At 37.0% G+C, this 16,990-nt stretch overlaps 1 protein-coding gene across 1 annotated transcript in view; it reads left to right on the forward strand.

The window, feature by feature from the left end:
• Positions 1-16,990, forward strand: part of ATRNL1 (attractin like 1) — a 543,008-nt gene that overhangs the window by 121,585 nt on the left and 404,433 nt on the right. Inside the window, exons 16-17 of the mRNA XM_075155134.1 lie at positions 9,835-10,048; positions 13,892-14,080. Of these exons, the coding sequence (XP_075011235.1) occupies positions 9,835-10,048; positions 13,892-14,080 (403 nt within the window). The remainder of the gene's footprint in view (positions 1-9,834; positions 10,049-13,891; positions 14,081-16,990) is intronic.

Genomic DNA, 16,990 nt, shown 5'->3' on the forward strand with positions numbered 1-16,990 from the left:
TGTCAGAAGATGTCCCCTGATGTTGTACTTACTACAGCCTTGAAACACATTCTGTCTGTCCACTACTTGATACGAGATAATGTTGAAAAATGTAACTGAAACCAAATTAACGAAATCACAAATGGCAATGATTTCTCTAGTTATTTATTTTGCCGCCTTTTTTTTTTTCTTTTTTTTTTCTTCCTGATTCCTATTAAAATACTGCACAGGAGGCCTTCAGATCTAATAGTGTGTGATAGAGTATTGATATGACTGATATTACCTGACTGACTTGAGGTGTAGATGAGAAATAATTTTTTTTTTAGTGTTTGGGAGCTGGATTTTTCTTACATTTCAGAGCTTAGAACTTCTACAAGGTGACATCCTGCTGAGCATATCTTTATTTAAATGAAGTATATCCTGAGCCAATGTGGTGATGTAAATTTGAGATACTTCACATACAGTTTATGCAATTGTAAACAAATGTATGCACTTTAAAAGTACATCTTGGGTTAAATGATCATTCAATTATCAGAATCTCTAATGAAATGCTACCATGACTTATCCTGGTGTTTTCAGTGGCATTTAGGAAAAAAATACTTTTTTTTCATTTGTATCTGTCTGTCCAGTTACATTTATTCTGTGTGAGACAGCCTAAATGACTTATCAGGTGTGACAGAAGTTCTTCTGAAACTTCTTGATTTTTCTTTTGCCTGCCTTTTCCTCTCAAACTGCAATCATAATGATTTAAGGAGTTAGATTTCATTTTAGATGGCTTGTTTTTGTAGCAGGTGGTGGTGTGGACTTCACAAATGTAGTCAGAGCAACTGTAAGGTGAACACTATGCCTTTACTCTGTATTATCTATGGTGGAGTTTGACTTGTGTGGTTAATATCAAAGGCTTTAAAATCTTTCATCTTTGTGCAACAAAAGCTTTCAGGATTAGTGAATGTGTCAGAGCAACATTTGGAAATAAGAATATGGATCTGTTTTTATCTCTGCTTTATTTGATATTATACTGAGAAAAGAAAAACAACATTGGTAACTGTTGTGTATTTTACAAACTGTTAACATAGTGTCAGTAAATACTACAGCCTGGAAGAATTTAAGAATAATTTACTGTTCATAGAAACAATGTGGGACTTTGTTTTCTAATACACAAAGTCTTTATTCTGGGACAAATTTAGGACAATTTGTTCGTCATGTTTAGAATAATACAAATCATTGATGCTTTGGAAAGATTCAGAGGGAGGAGGCTGCCATTGTCTCCACAGCCTGTCCAGACCTCATTGAGAATCAATAATTTCTCTTAATTCCAATACTAAATTGGAAATCAATACATTGCCTCCTTTTAAAGAATAGGGAGAAGGTTTATTTGGTACTAAAGAAAGGGGCAAAACAAAGACCTTTGTAATATGAAGTCAAAACACTGTTGAATTTGCAGATGTATTCTAAAACTATCACCAATAATTTAAAGTCTAATTTGTATTTTTCATTGAAAATAAATGAAATTCTTTAAGAGAATGCCAAAGTAAATACAATCGATAGACTGCAGATTCCTGTACTAAAGTAAAACGACACTTGATATTTTTTCTTATATGCTGTTTTATTGACCTAGTAAGCAAAATATTATGAAAGGGAAGATTCAAGTTTTTCTGCGAAGTAGATTAAACAGCAATATGAGGTTAATTAATTGTTCCTGCTAATATTCAAATGTTGTATACTCATTTAAAAGTGCAATTAGTTCTCTTGGGAGTTTGCTCACTGTGTGAGTGTGGGATTTAACTAAAAATAATAATTTTCTTGTTAGCATGCAATAAATTCTGAGAAGATTTAGTTTTGGTGTAGTAAGCATAAACAAAGATGAGAACAGTTTTAAACAATGCCTTTCATTATGTAAACTGTTGCAACTTTTCCTTTAACTCAGTATTCTCAGGGCTAAGCATCCTTTATAAATTACACTTGAGTGTAGGTTGCAGTTAATTAGTGAGCTTTGCATGGTGATGTTATTCCTTGTTAGCTCAAAGTATTCTCGGAGGACTGTATGTTTTTATGGTTTTATCATATGTTTGGCTGTAGAGAAGCTGACATCTACTTTTTTTCTGAATTAGTCCCACTTTACTACAGTTTCCAACAGTCCCACTTTACTATAGTGGTTTTGGAAGTCTAATAAATTATTTCAGCACTGTGTCTCCATACTGGGGTTTTTGCATTGACTGCCCATTTGTTCACCCCTAGTTTAACTGTCTTCCTACTTTCAGGAAGTGGGGAGCTCAACTCACTTTAGATGCCTGAGAAGAGAACCTGAATTTCCAAAAAAATTGTCCCCTATAAAGAAGAAAACTCAAGGGTATCTAAACCAAAGTCACACTGGAATAGTAGCTATAATCTCTGTAGATGGGAATTGGGGAAGTTGGAGTCTTTTCAGTTTGCCAGATTTTACATGGTTTTTTAACCAATGCCACAACAGCAAAATTTGAAAAGAATAGGAGAAGTAAGTGTTCTTATGACCTAATACATGACTCCTACTACTAATTCCATCTAGATTTCATGATTTGTGTCTAATAGATACTGAGACACTTAAAAACCATGAAGCTTGCTTCCACTGCTTATAAGGGGTCATTCACTGGGTAAATATTTACAAAACATGAAATGTGTAGGTATCTAGCATAGTTAAAATCGATGCATAGTTAAGGAATAGAAACCAAGCAATGAGGTAGTAAATAGAATGGATGGTTTCTCTTCATATACCTCTTATTTTCAGTAAGCAGTTTTTTTGTTCATAATGATGCAGAAAAGAGGCAAACTAACTGTAAGCCCTTCTCAAAACTGTGAATGTTGTGGAAATATGAGCACTAAGGGGCCACTGTATTTTCAAAGTTTAATTGTATGTTTCTTCCTAGGACAACTATTTTCCTAGAAATCGAGGAGTTCAAACGACTCTTGAAAAGTTTGTTGAAGTTTGGTAATAACATATTGTGATGCACACATTAGAAAATGAGTCAGAAGTGTGTTGTACACTTCCAGGACAATTTAAGATCCAAAATGAAAGGAATTTAAATAAAGATGGGGATAAATTTCTGAGAGAGAGAGATAATTCCTTAGCAATTTGCATAATTAAGAAACAGAGGCAAATTTTGAGCCTCAGTAGTAATTGGCTATTCAATAAAGGTAGACTTGTTCACTTCACTCATCTGCAAATTACTCAGCCCTCATTAAATTGGTGCTGAGGCAGCAGTAGTGCCTGGAAAATTTGTCATGACTGTAAATGATCACATTCACTGTAGATCTCAAAGCAACTTAGTCTGACTTAAATTTTCTGAGTAAACAGTGGATTTAACATGAAGTATCAGCTCTCTAGTTAAGGTTACACAATTTTCCTTTCTAACATAGTTCCATAATTACTACTTAAAAGAAAATTAAAATTAGGTGGTTTAAAATAAGAGAAGAGCACATTTTTGAAGTTATTAGTGATCAGTGTTTAATGAATTCCTGTAATGGCTAAAAACTTGCCTTACGTTCAATTAAATAGGAATGTAGAGGTGAGTGCAGAATCACGTTCTATTGGTATGCATTGTATGACTGTAATTTTGCTCTTCTGTCAGGTGAAAATAAAGCCCTGTCCAGCAATTTGTCTCAGAATTTAATAATTCCTAAATCTTTTCTAACTTAACATAAAGGTTGATTTCTCTCTTAAAAGGGTTTTTGGCAACTTGTTATCAGTGTTATAAAAGATTGTTCTATAAAAACAGATAAAGCGTGACCAGCTGCATTTCAAGCACAAGTATATAGCTTCTAAGATGGGCTGTGAATTCTGAAAACTGGCCCAGAAAGGAATAGATGAGAGGAGAAACATATTCTAGAGAATGGTTCTAAATGTTAAATAGTGTAGTGCGATAAAGCTATGGAATAGGTCTCAAGATGTATTTGATTGCATTGTCCAGTGCAACGTTAGTAAGGCCTGTTACAAGCTTTCCCAAGATGGATTTGGCCACCTGCTGTGTATTGCATTGCTTTGTCTCACTGTAAAATTTTACTTTGATAATTTCTGGGTATTTTCCTCTCTTTCTCTCTCTCTTTTTTTTTTTTTTCTTTTTTAACTGATAACTTACCTAGAATGCTATTGAGTAAGCTTGGTTGTTGTTGATGTTGTTTTAAAATGAATTGTATATAATGTATAATGGGAGTTTTCACAGATATACCTTGGAGCCTGATTTTTTAAAAATTCTCCACTGAAACATTTGAAAGTATACATAATTTTTCAGAATATGGTGAGCGATATTATTCCAGAAAAAATGGTCTCAATTTCAACAGCCAGAATATGAGCAGTGGTATTCAATAATCATGTTTAAACAAATTCTGGCCTATACATGTTGAATAAAAATAGAAAAACAGTATATTGGAATTCATATTTGCTCCTATGAGCCACTGTTTCCTCCCTATTCTTTCCTCTTCCCACACGAAGGAAGAATTATTAAGGCAAAGTTTTTTGAACTTTGCCATTTCACATAGAAATCTATAATGTAATTGAAATAACTCCTAAATCCATAAAGAATAATTATCTGTATTATTTAGTTAAAAAGCTATCATTTGTTCTCGTGACTTTTTCTGGTTGTATCATGATGTAGATGAGATGCAGCTTTTAGCTTTTAACGATTTTAAATGGGAATAAAAATGTTCAACACTGATGTCCAAAGTAATGACAAATCATTATTTAAAAAGATAATGGTATTTAGAAGTGAAAAAATTTTAGAGGCATAAATAGAAGATCATTCCCTAGATACAGCTGAGAATCTTGGTTAAGAGATTCAAAGTTAAGATTATGATTCAAAGCAAATGGTTAGTCTCATGGCTATGCAAAACAGAAGCTTTTCCATTATTTATTAATAGCAGTAGTAGCAGGTAATAAGGCTCAAGTATTAGGGAACTGAAGACACCAAATAAAGAAGTATTTTGATAGCTAATGTCTAAAAATATGAAGTGCTGTTATTTTAATTATTAAATTTTTCCAACTGTTAAGATATTAAAAAAAACTTTCTTAAAACAAACATGACAAATGACTTCTGCTAGCTAGAAAATAACTTCAATTGAAATAATTTTAGGTTTTATAATGTCAACAAAGAAGTAGGAGATATTGCCTGTCTTATTGTTCCATATTCATGGAAGGGTGGTAGAGCAGAGTATAAATAGAACATGAGTAATACATTTTCCTCATGGCCTTGTTGTAGCACTGTGTCACTGAAAATTCACTGGTCTGTCTTTGTATGTTTCTGCATGTGTGCATGTAACATCTGAAGGGACATCCCTTTTACACTACCTCTCTGTGAGACTGAAATCTTTATGAATAGCAATGTCTACTTCCACCCTGCTTGCCTGCCAGTGCTTTGTTAATCAAGAGATGGGAGGGCAGAATGACCACAACTTTTACCAAGTTTCTAGGTACTAGCAGGTGTAAAATGGAGCTGTACCATTTCTTTGGCTTCTAAATGAGCGAAGGTAGATAGAGTCCCAAGTTGGACTAGATTGTCCATTCTTTTCTTGAAAGCTAGAGCACTGCAGAGCGTACTTTGCACTAAGGAATTCTTACACCTTCTCTAGAGACAGCAAATGCTCCCTTCCTTTTCTGTTTCGGAGCAATGAAGGAGGAGGTAGCTCTGATAAAACATTTAGCTTCTAGCAAAAGGTATCAGCCTTGCTGAAATCAGATTCTGCTAGGAGGCAAGAGCTGGAATAGGTTCTGCTGAGCTCAGACAGTGAAGGTCTTCAGATGACCTTTTTGCCTCCTTACTAGTGCAACACACGATGATCATGCATTTGACATGAAAGGAAAATTCTAGTAACTGTAGGAGCCACATGCTTTTGGAGTTCCCATTCACTTCTGTCCCCAATGGACTGGCAACTCCAGCAAGTGTGGACTACTTGAAAGCACCCAGGAAAATTGTGACATACATTAGATACTATAATAGTCAGCCTGAAGAACTGAGATAGGCACAGTTAAATCACTTAGAAAAAGTTACAGTACATTTCCACTCACCTGATGTCTGGCTCCCTAGTAGGAAGCTAAGCAGCAGGACGGCTCTGATGTGGTGAGACAAAGGCGTCCTGAGTAAGAATGATTTCCTGAACTAGGTCATGTCATCGTTTACTGACAAGTTCTTGCATGTGTACATGTTCGTATGTGTACATGTTCACGTGTGTACATGTTCACATGTGTACTCATTCACTTGTGTGTTGGAGCTTTTCCTCCTTCCTCAAATAGAAAAGGAACTGATTCTGACTGAGTTGCAGATTCCTCTTCAACTCTGAATCTGAACAACTTACTAAGCGCCAAATACAGTGAGGACAGGATGGGTTTCTCAGTTGTGGTTTTTGGACATATTGAAAGTACACAGTCATCAAGGCCTTGAGGAAGAAAGAACAAGTCTTCAGAACTCTCAAAGGAGTAACTTTCTTCCCACTTACATGTTGAGCAAAGATTGTCTGACCTTCCAATAAAGAACCTGGTATTCTTGAGAAGAAAAATTCAGACATATTTGGGGCGGATTTCATGTCAGCAAGTGTTTTTCTGAAGTGAAGAGTTGATTTGTACTGTATTTTTCACCCACCTGGTTTGATAACAATATTTTTCAAGAGGCCTGGAAACTAGAATCTTACATCAGTGAGTTCTGGATACAGAGAACAGGCAGTCTGGTTTCCTTTCTGTCTGGTCCTCTTCAGAAGCATTTTTGGCAAGATATTCGAAGCAAAGGAATCGGTTTCCTACATTCATTTTGCATTAAATGAAACAACCGTAGAGTTCGAGTGAAGGGTGTTTTAACTCTCATTATTTATTAAGCCTGAAGAAGAAACTGGATTGGCATTCTCATTCGGCACCTTTGAAGTCCCTCAGTTGCTTCAAGTACTTGGAGACTCCCAGCTCTTATGACTGAACCTTTCACCAGTTTGAGAGATAAGGACTAGATTTATGCTTTTTTGGTGAAGAAATTAGTTTGATAGTCACAGCACAGTGGTGGCTGCAGGTGTCACAGGTGGAACTTCCTGAATACTCTATTCACTATTTGTTTTTTCCTGTTGGCTTTTGTGCAGTGCAGCAGCAGTCATTTTTGCTGATAAGCTTTGGTGATATCAACATGCAATCTCTACTATCACCAGCAATCTTCAGTTGTAGTCCACCACATCATGGAATTAATGCACATAATTGAATATGTGTTTTAAGCACATCCGTGGAGAATTTTGGTGGCCTACTTCTCAGCTATTTACCGTATTTTAATCAGACATTAAAAAAATGTTTTGGATAATCTGTTTTTGGCATTCTAACAACATGCCCAGAGCAGCGTATGTGAGCCTGCAAGGTGGTAACTTCGATGGTGTGTATTTGATGGCATGCTAATCAGCGTTCAGGTCTGTATTTTGATATGTTACACTAGCAAAGAGCCAAAGATGGTACATATGGAATTTGAGATATCTGACACAATTATAAGTTGTCCAGATAATACAGCTATTAAGAATGATGGTGACTATGATATGTGTTGCTTTTGCTAGAAGTCTTTCATTTCAGGGGTGCTGCTTTTATCTCCTAAGGCTGCTCCCGGCTTTCATGACCCTCCCTGGGACTTTCTCTTCATTAAAGGGGTTCTGAGACACTCTCCTACTCAAATAGAAGAATTTCTCTCCAAATGTCACTGCCGCACTGTCAGTTTTCATTATTGGCCTGACATGCTTTTCACCATAGCTGGAATAGGATCTCTGTTCTCCATATACTGATGCTGAGGCCAAATTATTTGGCAGTGCAATCGAAACAGTCAGTAATATGTTGAAGGTTCTCTTGGCTAGAATTCCTCAGCCTCAAAGTAGGGATTTAGGGTTGTTTTAGGTCTGTGTTTGTCAGCAATTTATCGTGCCTAAGCCCCTGACATTTTTTATACGTGTCTGGTATGCACACTTAGCATTCTGCAGAGAGATGTCTAGAGACATGCATAAATATCTAAGGTTTTCTGAGGCATGTGGACCACGTACATATACAGCAATCTAGGCAACTAAATAACAAATAAGACAACAGATGTAATATCTACCACTTTCCAGAAGCCCAAGTTCCACTTTTACTGCTTGCATCATGTTCTATCTAGTATCCAGAACGTGGGAGCTCTCACAGACACCTGGAAAGTTGATCCCCTGGGGTAGCAATGAAGTTATGAAGTAAATACAGAAGTAAGACGCAAGAGTGGGTGGTGGCATTTTTGCTGGATGTTCTCATTGCTGTTCAAGAGTCTCCCAGAGTGCATCACTGCTTATGGAATGGAGCATTTCTTAGTCGTTTTCTTGTTTATTTAAGTCTATTCTTGCATCTGTAAGTCTGTTAGTTGCTGTAGCAATTTTTGTTTGATCATGCTCCCAACTGATAGGTCAGAAGAAGAAGAGAGTGTAGGGAGTACATTTTAGGGAGGTCAAAAATACTGATTGTCTACCTACTGATTTTTCAAAAAATTACCACTGGTATTTCTGAAACAAAATTAATAATCCTTCATATTTCAGTTTGGTCTAATGAAGCAGGGGAAAAAGAGAAATGCTCTGATCAGGTGTAGATTTAAGAGCTCTGAAAGATTTTTCAGCCATGGATTAAACCTGAGTGGCCAAAGAAAGATGTGAGACCAAAGATGAAAGATCTCTCTGAGAGATGATGGCAGTGACTCCTGGTTCACTTGTGAAATACCACATAGATCTTGAACAGTGGCAGGTTCCCTTTAGGTATATTGTAGTGTTTTATGTACCTTGGCTTGTAAATTAAATCAGTTGAGAACCTAATTCACAACCAGATCAACATCTCTGCTTTGGAGCTGACAACATCTGTCCTTTGCCTGATGCAGATAGCTGTGGTGTTTGGCTCCCTGGTACTCACCTACTACCACACACCTGTCACAGCCCATAGTCTCTCTATATCCCTGTTCCTTATGTTTAAACTGGGGTTAATGAAAACTGCCTGCACAGAGATTACATGAGGAAATGTGTTTGTTTTCGATATCTTCAGATTTTTGCAGTGATGGGAGCAAGAAATGTATGTAGATTTATCCTGGAACAGGCAAAGGCCTTTATTCCTCAAAACCAGCTTTTTCTCTTGGTAATTGTATAAAGACGAAATGATAAAAATGAGTAGAATTTGTATGATGTAGTTTTACTGATACATCTTAAATATTTTTTGAGAATTAATGCTTTTTATGTTTTCTGACTAGGTTTTTTATAGCTTATAAATCAATACTAAAAGTGTATTCAATGTGTATTTAATGGCATTGAGTTGTGGATGTGCCACTTTCGTCTCTGTCTCTGAATTGCCTAAAGATGCTGATCAGTATCAGCAATACAGATTTTAGAGGATGGAATATTTATCCTGTTTTTTCCTGAACTTTGATTTCTGTGAATTGCTGTTAACTTATGTATATTTTGCTGTCGGCATTGGCCTAGCAATTAGTAATCAGTAGCCACTGGGAAAAAAAAAACCCAATTTCATTATGACCAGTTGGCCTGGTTTCTGACTCTGTATCAGAATTAGTCAGAATTGACTTTGAACAGAACAAACATAGATTTTTAGTACAACAGAAACATACAGTGGGTGGTGTTTTTGTTGGGTGTTTTTTTTTTTTGGGGGGGGGAGGGTTCAGCAAGGTAGAACAATTAAGATAAAAACTGTATGGACAATGACTGATGAGATGATAAAGTGAGAAGAGAACATGGTGAATTCTCTCAAAATGTGAAGTTGTTGCTGCTAAGCTATTATTTGAAATGTTTTAACAAAAAAAAAACAACAAACCCAAAACAACATTTTAACTAATTATCTCACTTTTGTTTCATTCTGATTCATAGAAAATTTCACCTTGGGTAGGTTTACGCAAGATCAACATCTCCTACTGGGGATGGGATGACATGTCTCCTTTTACAAATACAACTCTTCAGTGGCTTCCTGGAGAGCCAAATGACTCTGGCTTCTGTGCCTATCTAGAAAGAGCAGAGGTGGCAGGTCTGAAAGCGAATCCATGCACTGCAATGGCAGATGGTCTTGTGTGTGAAAAACCTGTTGGTAAGAAATCTCTTATACTCAGTTACTGTTACTGTCATGATTAGCAAGCTGTTTGGGTTTTCATTTGGCTAAGAGGGATTTTTGGACAATTTGGATTAGATAATTAAAAAAAAATTACTTTTTCATTTTTTTAAAAATAGGGAGCTTTAATCTAGAAAACAAATAATATTCCTAAAGCAGCAAATATTTATTTGTGAATTAGTTTACATAGCTTAATTTGCATTACACCAAAGTTGCCTCTAAATCAGTAGTAGTCAGTGACAACAGTGATTGTAGCATGAAAGTGTTTGTGGAAGTGTTCAATAAGGCTGATGTTTTCTTTCTGAATCTTGCTGAACATCAATGAACATTTTAATGATCTAAAAGACTGACAAAACCAAAATTCTTGTTTCCATCTTTTAGGTTTGTTTGTGTGTAAAGATTACTGTGGCAAATAGTCACCTGACAGTTCAAATTATCATTTTCATGCTCTGATTGTCCTATGTTTCTCTTCATAGCTGTGAGGTTGAGCACATGAAGTTCTTTAAATTTCCCTTTTAGATTTATTTTGTGCATTATCTGTGCAAAACTGGAAAATAGCTGTATTGTTGGTGCGTTGGGAACACTGCCTATCAATCTAATGGTTTGGCTGTGAAATTGTCAGAGTTGTTAGCTTGCATAACCAAAGTGTGATCTTACCAATTGTTTATGTTCTTATAAGCAATTCTAAGTAGTAATGTAATTGCAAAGTATATATTGTGCATTTGTTGCTACTGCCATCTATATTTCTTAAAAATTTCATCTTTCACAGTGTTCTTAATTTTGGGTTAACAGTTAATTATTTACCAGATGTTTCTCAGAATAGTAAAAGCTATATCACAATGGAAAAGACATCTCAAAATGTAAAGGTACACTAGGTGGAACACAAATTGCATTATTAAGATGCAGAATTTTACAATTAGATCAATATTATATGCATCTGTTACTGTGGTCTTGTTTTAGGGGGTTTTTTTTGATCTTGAGGTGCTTCATAGAATCATAGAATCATTAAGATTCGAAAAGACCTCTAAGATCATAAAGTCCAACCGTCAACCCAACACCACCATGCCCACTAAACCATGTCCCTAAGCACCTCATCTACACGTCTTTTAAATACTTCCAAGGATGGTGACTCAACCACTTCCCTGGGCAGCCTGTTCCAAGGCCTGACCACTCTTACAGTAACGAAATTTCTCCTAATGTCCAGTCTAAATCTCCCTTGGAGCAACTTGATGCCATTTCCTCTCGTCCTTTCACTAGTTACTTGGCAGAGGAGACCAACACCCACCTCGCTACCACCTTTCAGGTAGTTGTAGAGCGCGATGAGGTCTCCCCTTAGCCTCCTCTTCTCCAGGCTAAACAACCCCAGTTCCCTCAGCCGCTCCTCATAAGACTTGTGCTCCAGGCCCTTCACCAGCTTCGTTGCCCTCCTCTGGACACGCTCCAGCACCTCCATGTCCTTCTTGTAGTGAGGGGTCCAAAACTGAACACAGTAGTTGAGGTGCAGCCTCACCAGTGCCGAGTGGGAGGGCATGATCACCTCCCTGCTCCTGCTGGCCACACTATTTCTGATACAGGCCAGGATGCCGTTGGCCTTCTTGGCCACCTGAGCTCACTGCAGATCGTTAATAAAGATATTGAACAGGACTGGTCCCAATACTGAGCCCTGGGGAACACCGCTCATGATTGGCCGCCAACTGGATTTCACTCCGTTGACCACAACTCTCTGGGCTCCGCCGTCCAGCCAGTTTTTTACCCAGTGAAGAGTGTACCTGTCTAGGCCGTGAGCCGCCAGCTTCTCTAGGAGAATGCTGTGGGAGACAGTGTCAAAGGCTTTACTGAAGTCCAGGTAGACCACATTCACAGCCTTTCCCTCGTCCACTAAGTGGGTCGCCAGGTCATAGAAGGAGATCAGGTTGGTCAAGCAGGACCTGCCTTCCATGAACCCGTGCTGGCTGGGCCTGATCCCCTGGTTGTCCCAGACATGGCTCGTGAGCGCCCTCAAAACCAACCGCTCCATGATTGATCTTCCCCGGCACCGAGGTCAGGCTGACCGGCCTGTAGTTCCCCGGATCCTCCCTCCGGCCCTTCTTGTAGATGGGCGTCACATTGGCAAGCCTCCAGTCACCTGGGACCTCCCCTGTTAACCAAGACTGCTGGTAAATGATGGAGAGTGGCTTGGCAAGATCCTCCGCCAGCTCCCTCAGTACCCTCGGGTGGATCCCATCCAGCCTCATAGACTTGTGAGCATCCAGGTGGCATAGCAGGTTGTTAACTGCTTCCTCTTGGATTATGGGGGGTTTATCCTGCTCGTCGTCCTTGTCTTCCAGCTCAGGGGGCTGAGTAGCCTGAGGATAACTGCTCTGACTGTTAAAGACTGAGGCAAAGAAGGTGTTAAGTACCTCAGCCTTTTCCTTGTCCTTGGTGGCAACATTCCCCCTGGCATCCAACAGAGGATGGAGATTCTCCTTGGCTCTCTTTTTGTCATTAATATACTTGTAAAAACATTTTTTGTTGTCTCTCGCGACAGTGACTAGGTTGAGTTCTAGCTGGGCTTTTGCCTTTCTAATTCCTCTCTGCACGACCTAACGAGATCCCTGTACTCTTCTTGAGTTGCCTGCCCCTTCTTCTACAAGTGATAAACTCTCCTTTTTTCCCTGAGTCCCAGCCAGAGCTCCCCGTTCAGCCAGGCCGGTTGTCTTCCCCACCTGTTCTTCTTATGGCACAGGGGGACAGCCTGCTCCTGCGCCTTTAAGAGTTCCTTCTTGAAGAACATCCAGCCTTCCTGGACCCCTTTACCCTTCAAAGACTATAAAAGTCAAAGTACTTCAGCCTTATGAGAATACTTTTATAGTTCAGCTGATTTTTGTTAGTTTTTTCTTTGTATTATTTATTAATTCCAAACCACAGCTTGAATACGTACATCGTAGGTCAAATCCAGGAACAGCCTTGGTTAAGTGATTTGGCGTACTATATTAGCAGATGAAGAATGGCTTGAGAACTTGGCTTGTATTGAATATGAGTCGACAATATACAAAACCATGGCAATACACAGGAGGGCTTAATCCCAATGTTTCTGTATGGAAAATATAGTGCTATCTATACTTTTGTGTTCCTACCTAAGAATTACTATATTCTTGTTCTTGTACACTTTACAGTTTTATTTGAAATCAAAGCAAAATTCAGGAGTTAAGGTATACAGTTCTTTTTGTGTGTTACAACTTTTTGAGATGACATACACCACTAACCTCGTCAAAATATGGTCTTTAGTAGAGAAAAACAAATAAAAACCAAAACCCAACCAACAAAAAAACCCCCAATCAAATCTGTTTTGCATTGAGCAATGTTTCTTTTGTTACTTTCCCTATGTACACTATAAGGCAAAATTTTAGGGGATAAGTCATAAGAATATTTGTTGCTTATACACCGTTGAAGTAATAAGAACAATAGAACCAGAACTCTACTCTACTTGCTGTAGAAGTTTGAGACTTATTTTATGTCATGTGTGTGCAAGTAACTAAGCTGACATTACCAGGCAAGGAATATTAAATTTACTATTTCAGTATATAGATAAAATTGCTGTGAAAATTTTTAAATGGACTCTTTTAGAGCTCTAGTATGACTCATGCTGAGTATTACGTAATAATTTTTATAAAATATTATTGTATTTATATACTGCACCATAACTTTGGACTAAATTATTTATAGCTAATTAAGGAAGGAACCACTTCCACTTTAACAAGGATTTTTCTAATGGAACATATGATTAAATAAAAAGGAGATTGCACTTGTGTTCAAAGTTATAAATTTTTGGTTCTTTTCCAGTTAGTCCCAACCAGAATGCCAGACCCTGCAAAAAGCCATGCTCCCTGCGAACAACATGTTCTAACTGCACGAGTAATGGTATGGAATGTATGTGGTGTAGCAGTACAAAACGATGTGTTGACTCAAACGCCTATATAATCTCCTTCCCATATGGACAGTGTCTAGAATGGCAAACTGCCACATGCTCCCGTGAGTACTTAATGAATGTTCATCCTATTAAATATACTGTTGTATTTTTTTCCACTCAAAAGAGCATCTATATGAATACGATTTAGCACATTCACTAAAGATAAAAATTATTTCAGATGAGTCACGTTATATAGCTACTAATGTGAGCAGTCATTACTGTGTATGTATTTTCTAGATACAGATAAAATATTGGTAATTCTTTTATGATGAAACATACTTAGTCTGTTAAAACAGATAGCAAAAAGTGTTTATTGTTTTCAGATAAAGAAAAAATACCATGGTTATTTGTGTGACCAGAATTATCGTGTCAAATAATGGCCATGAGTTGGAACAAAATACTGTTAAAATTAGAGAAATAATATGCAGACCTTAGACTTATACCACATCTAGTTATTAAAAAAAGGAGATGAGCTGAATTTGGAGTTTTTAAGATTGATTTATTTTGTCAGTAGATTCAAAGAAGTTCATTTTCCTAGCATGCAAAGTTAAAAGCAAGGCAGGTGAGTTCTGCGTCAAACCGCGAAGGTGCTCCCCAGATGTCCCCTTTGCAAACACATTTCACCAGAAATTGATACAATGCCTCTTTAGGAGAGTAAGTAAGTTACTTAATGTACCTTTCAGTATACCATTCAGCTGAAGCTACTTCTTCCCAAGTCTGTAGTGACTGGACCTTGTTAAGTTCAGCACCACGTAGTTCCAGTGTATATCGGTGCCATAATTCATGTAGATGCTGGGGCAAGCTGCCTGGTGCCTTAGATTCTTCTCTCAGTCATGGTTTATTTGGAAAAATTCCTCAGTTGCTGTCCTACAGAAGACTGGTTCTTAGTATTTTTACTGTCCTTCAAGATTTGATTAAAATATTTCCTACCTGTAAAGGACTCCAATCTAAACTTAATATATAGGACTTCTGAAGTGTACTGTTGAACTCTCTTTAATGCTCTTCTCTGTGAGAGTGTTTTTCTAGTTGCGACTTCCCTTCTCTCTCCATAAGGCTCTTTTGATATCAGCATCTCCAGAACATTTTATTTCTGGGTATGTTGTGGCAGGATTGGTGATGTTGTCCAACAAGAAGCAACTTGCTTTAGGATCATAATTAGATCATGATTCCATTTAATACGTTATGGATGCAAATACAAAAAGTAGTTACTTGCTGTCACCTAAGCCTTGGGAAAATATTAAGGAAAATAAGGTCCTGCCATATCTGTAATAGGAAGCATTGATATATTCTACTCTTAGGAGAGAAGAATGGCTATACATACCAGGCCACTACATATATGTGGGTTAAAGGAAAAGAAGGCATAGGAAAACTTTTCTTTCAGGTAAAACTGTCCAAGGATAGCGGAACCTGCAGAGCTTGTATTCCTAACTTAATAGAGATTCCTTCTTCATCCTTAGTAATCATAAAATATAATGAATCAGTACAATGTTGAGCTGTTCTGGTAAATTTTTGTGCTTAGTAAACTTCAGATATTAATCCAGGTTCTAGTGTCGAGGTTCAGTGTGGACTAGAAGTGGGGTTTACGTGTTCCTTGGGTCCTTATGTTCTCTAAACCCAGCCATCAGCCCATGTTTGGTCTAAGAACAAAAAAAAATAGGAACACTTAATCTCTTGTCCCATATATTTGGAATAATAATACTGTAATTATGTAAAGATTTCTCTCTCATAACAGTTCACTAAACTTTTTTTCACTCCTATAAGGAATCAATTTGCAACTTATAAAATATTGATAGTGAGTTGTGGCAGAAGATAAGTAGATAAAAAATTTGGAGATAAAATAGGTAGAACGCCACATGAATGATGCTTAGCTTTTTAAAATAACGTATATTATTTCAGCCTGAACTTTTAATTCTGTTTTTGTGTTTGTGTAGTATTTGCATATCATGCAGATTCAATTTGTTTGGGGAACACAAAAAATTGTTTTTAATTTAATTGTCATTTTTGTCAAGTCTGTAAAAGTTCATATTAAATCAGGCAAATGGGACTTGCTATATACCAGTTCATCATTATGTAAAGACAGTTTTGTATGAAAATGTATTTTCTATTCAACAAATTAAAGAAAAACAACACTCTGTGTCCTTAAGCAGTTTTTTTCAGAGTTTAAAGCATTAGATACTTTACATTTAAACAAGAAAATGAATGTCCAAATGAAACATGGTTCAGACATTGTTTCAGTCTAAATGACTTAAAAATTTTATTAGGTAGATATATCCTTATTGCTCCTTAGGTAATGAAGTATTAAGTGGATTTCCTTATCAAGGGTGGGGGATAGTGTTTCTACTTGAAGAATGGAATGTAACTATATCTTTAAAAAAAAAATCCTCTTTGGATTTTGGAATGTAACTATACCTTTAAAAAAAAAATCCTCTTTCTTTTTATTTTATTTATATTCTGAATGACCGATTTCTGAGTTTTTGTATGTTTTGCTCTGAATGAAAAAAAAAAAAACTTCACACAAGCATGTGTGATTTATAAGAAAAAAAATATAACTGAGAACTTCACATTTATTTTCACAACTTGGAATTAAAATGACGAACACTATTTTATTGGAGGCATTTTGTCATTTTAATACCTGCTTGCCAAAAAGTTGCATTCCACTCTTCCCCACATCTTCCATCCATTATGACTTTTGATGGAATCGCTGACACTTGAACAATCTTGGACCACCTCTAGAATTTCAAAGAAAAAAATTTTCTGCTTGAATATCCCCTTCTTCCATAAACAATAACTTCTCAGTTAGCTCTCTTCCATTTTTAAGCTGAATGCCACTACAGAGAATATCTGAGGATTTTCACTTTTTGTTCTTTTTTATCTTCCATGAAGATAGTGCAGCTGATACTTCAGAGCTGTTTTCTCCTAGCTTTATAAATAGCAGCATGAGAATTGTGCATCTTTGAAAGGGCAAGCCAGCC

The sequence above is a fragment of the Calonectris borealis genome, chromosome 7 (assembly GCF_964195595.1).
Source record: "Calonectris borealis chromosome 7, bCalBor7.hap1.2, whole genome shotgun sequence".
Classification (NCBI taxonomy): Eukaryota; Metazoa; Chordata; class Aves; order Procellariiformes; family Procellariidae; genus Calonectris; species Calonectris borealis.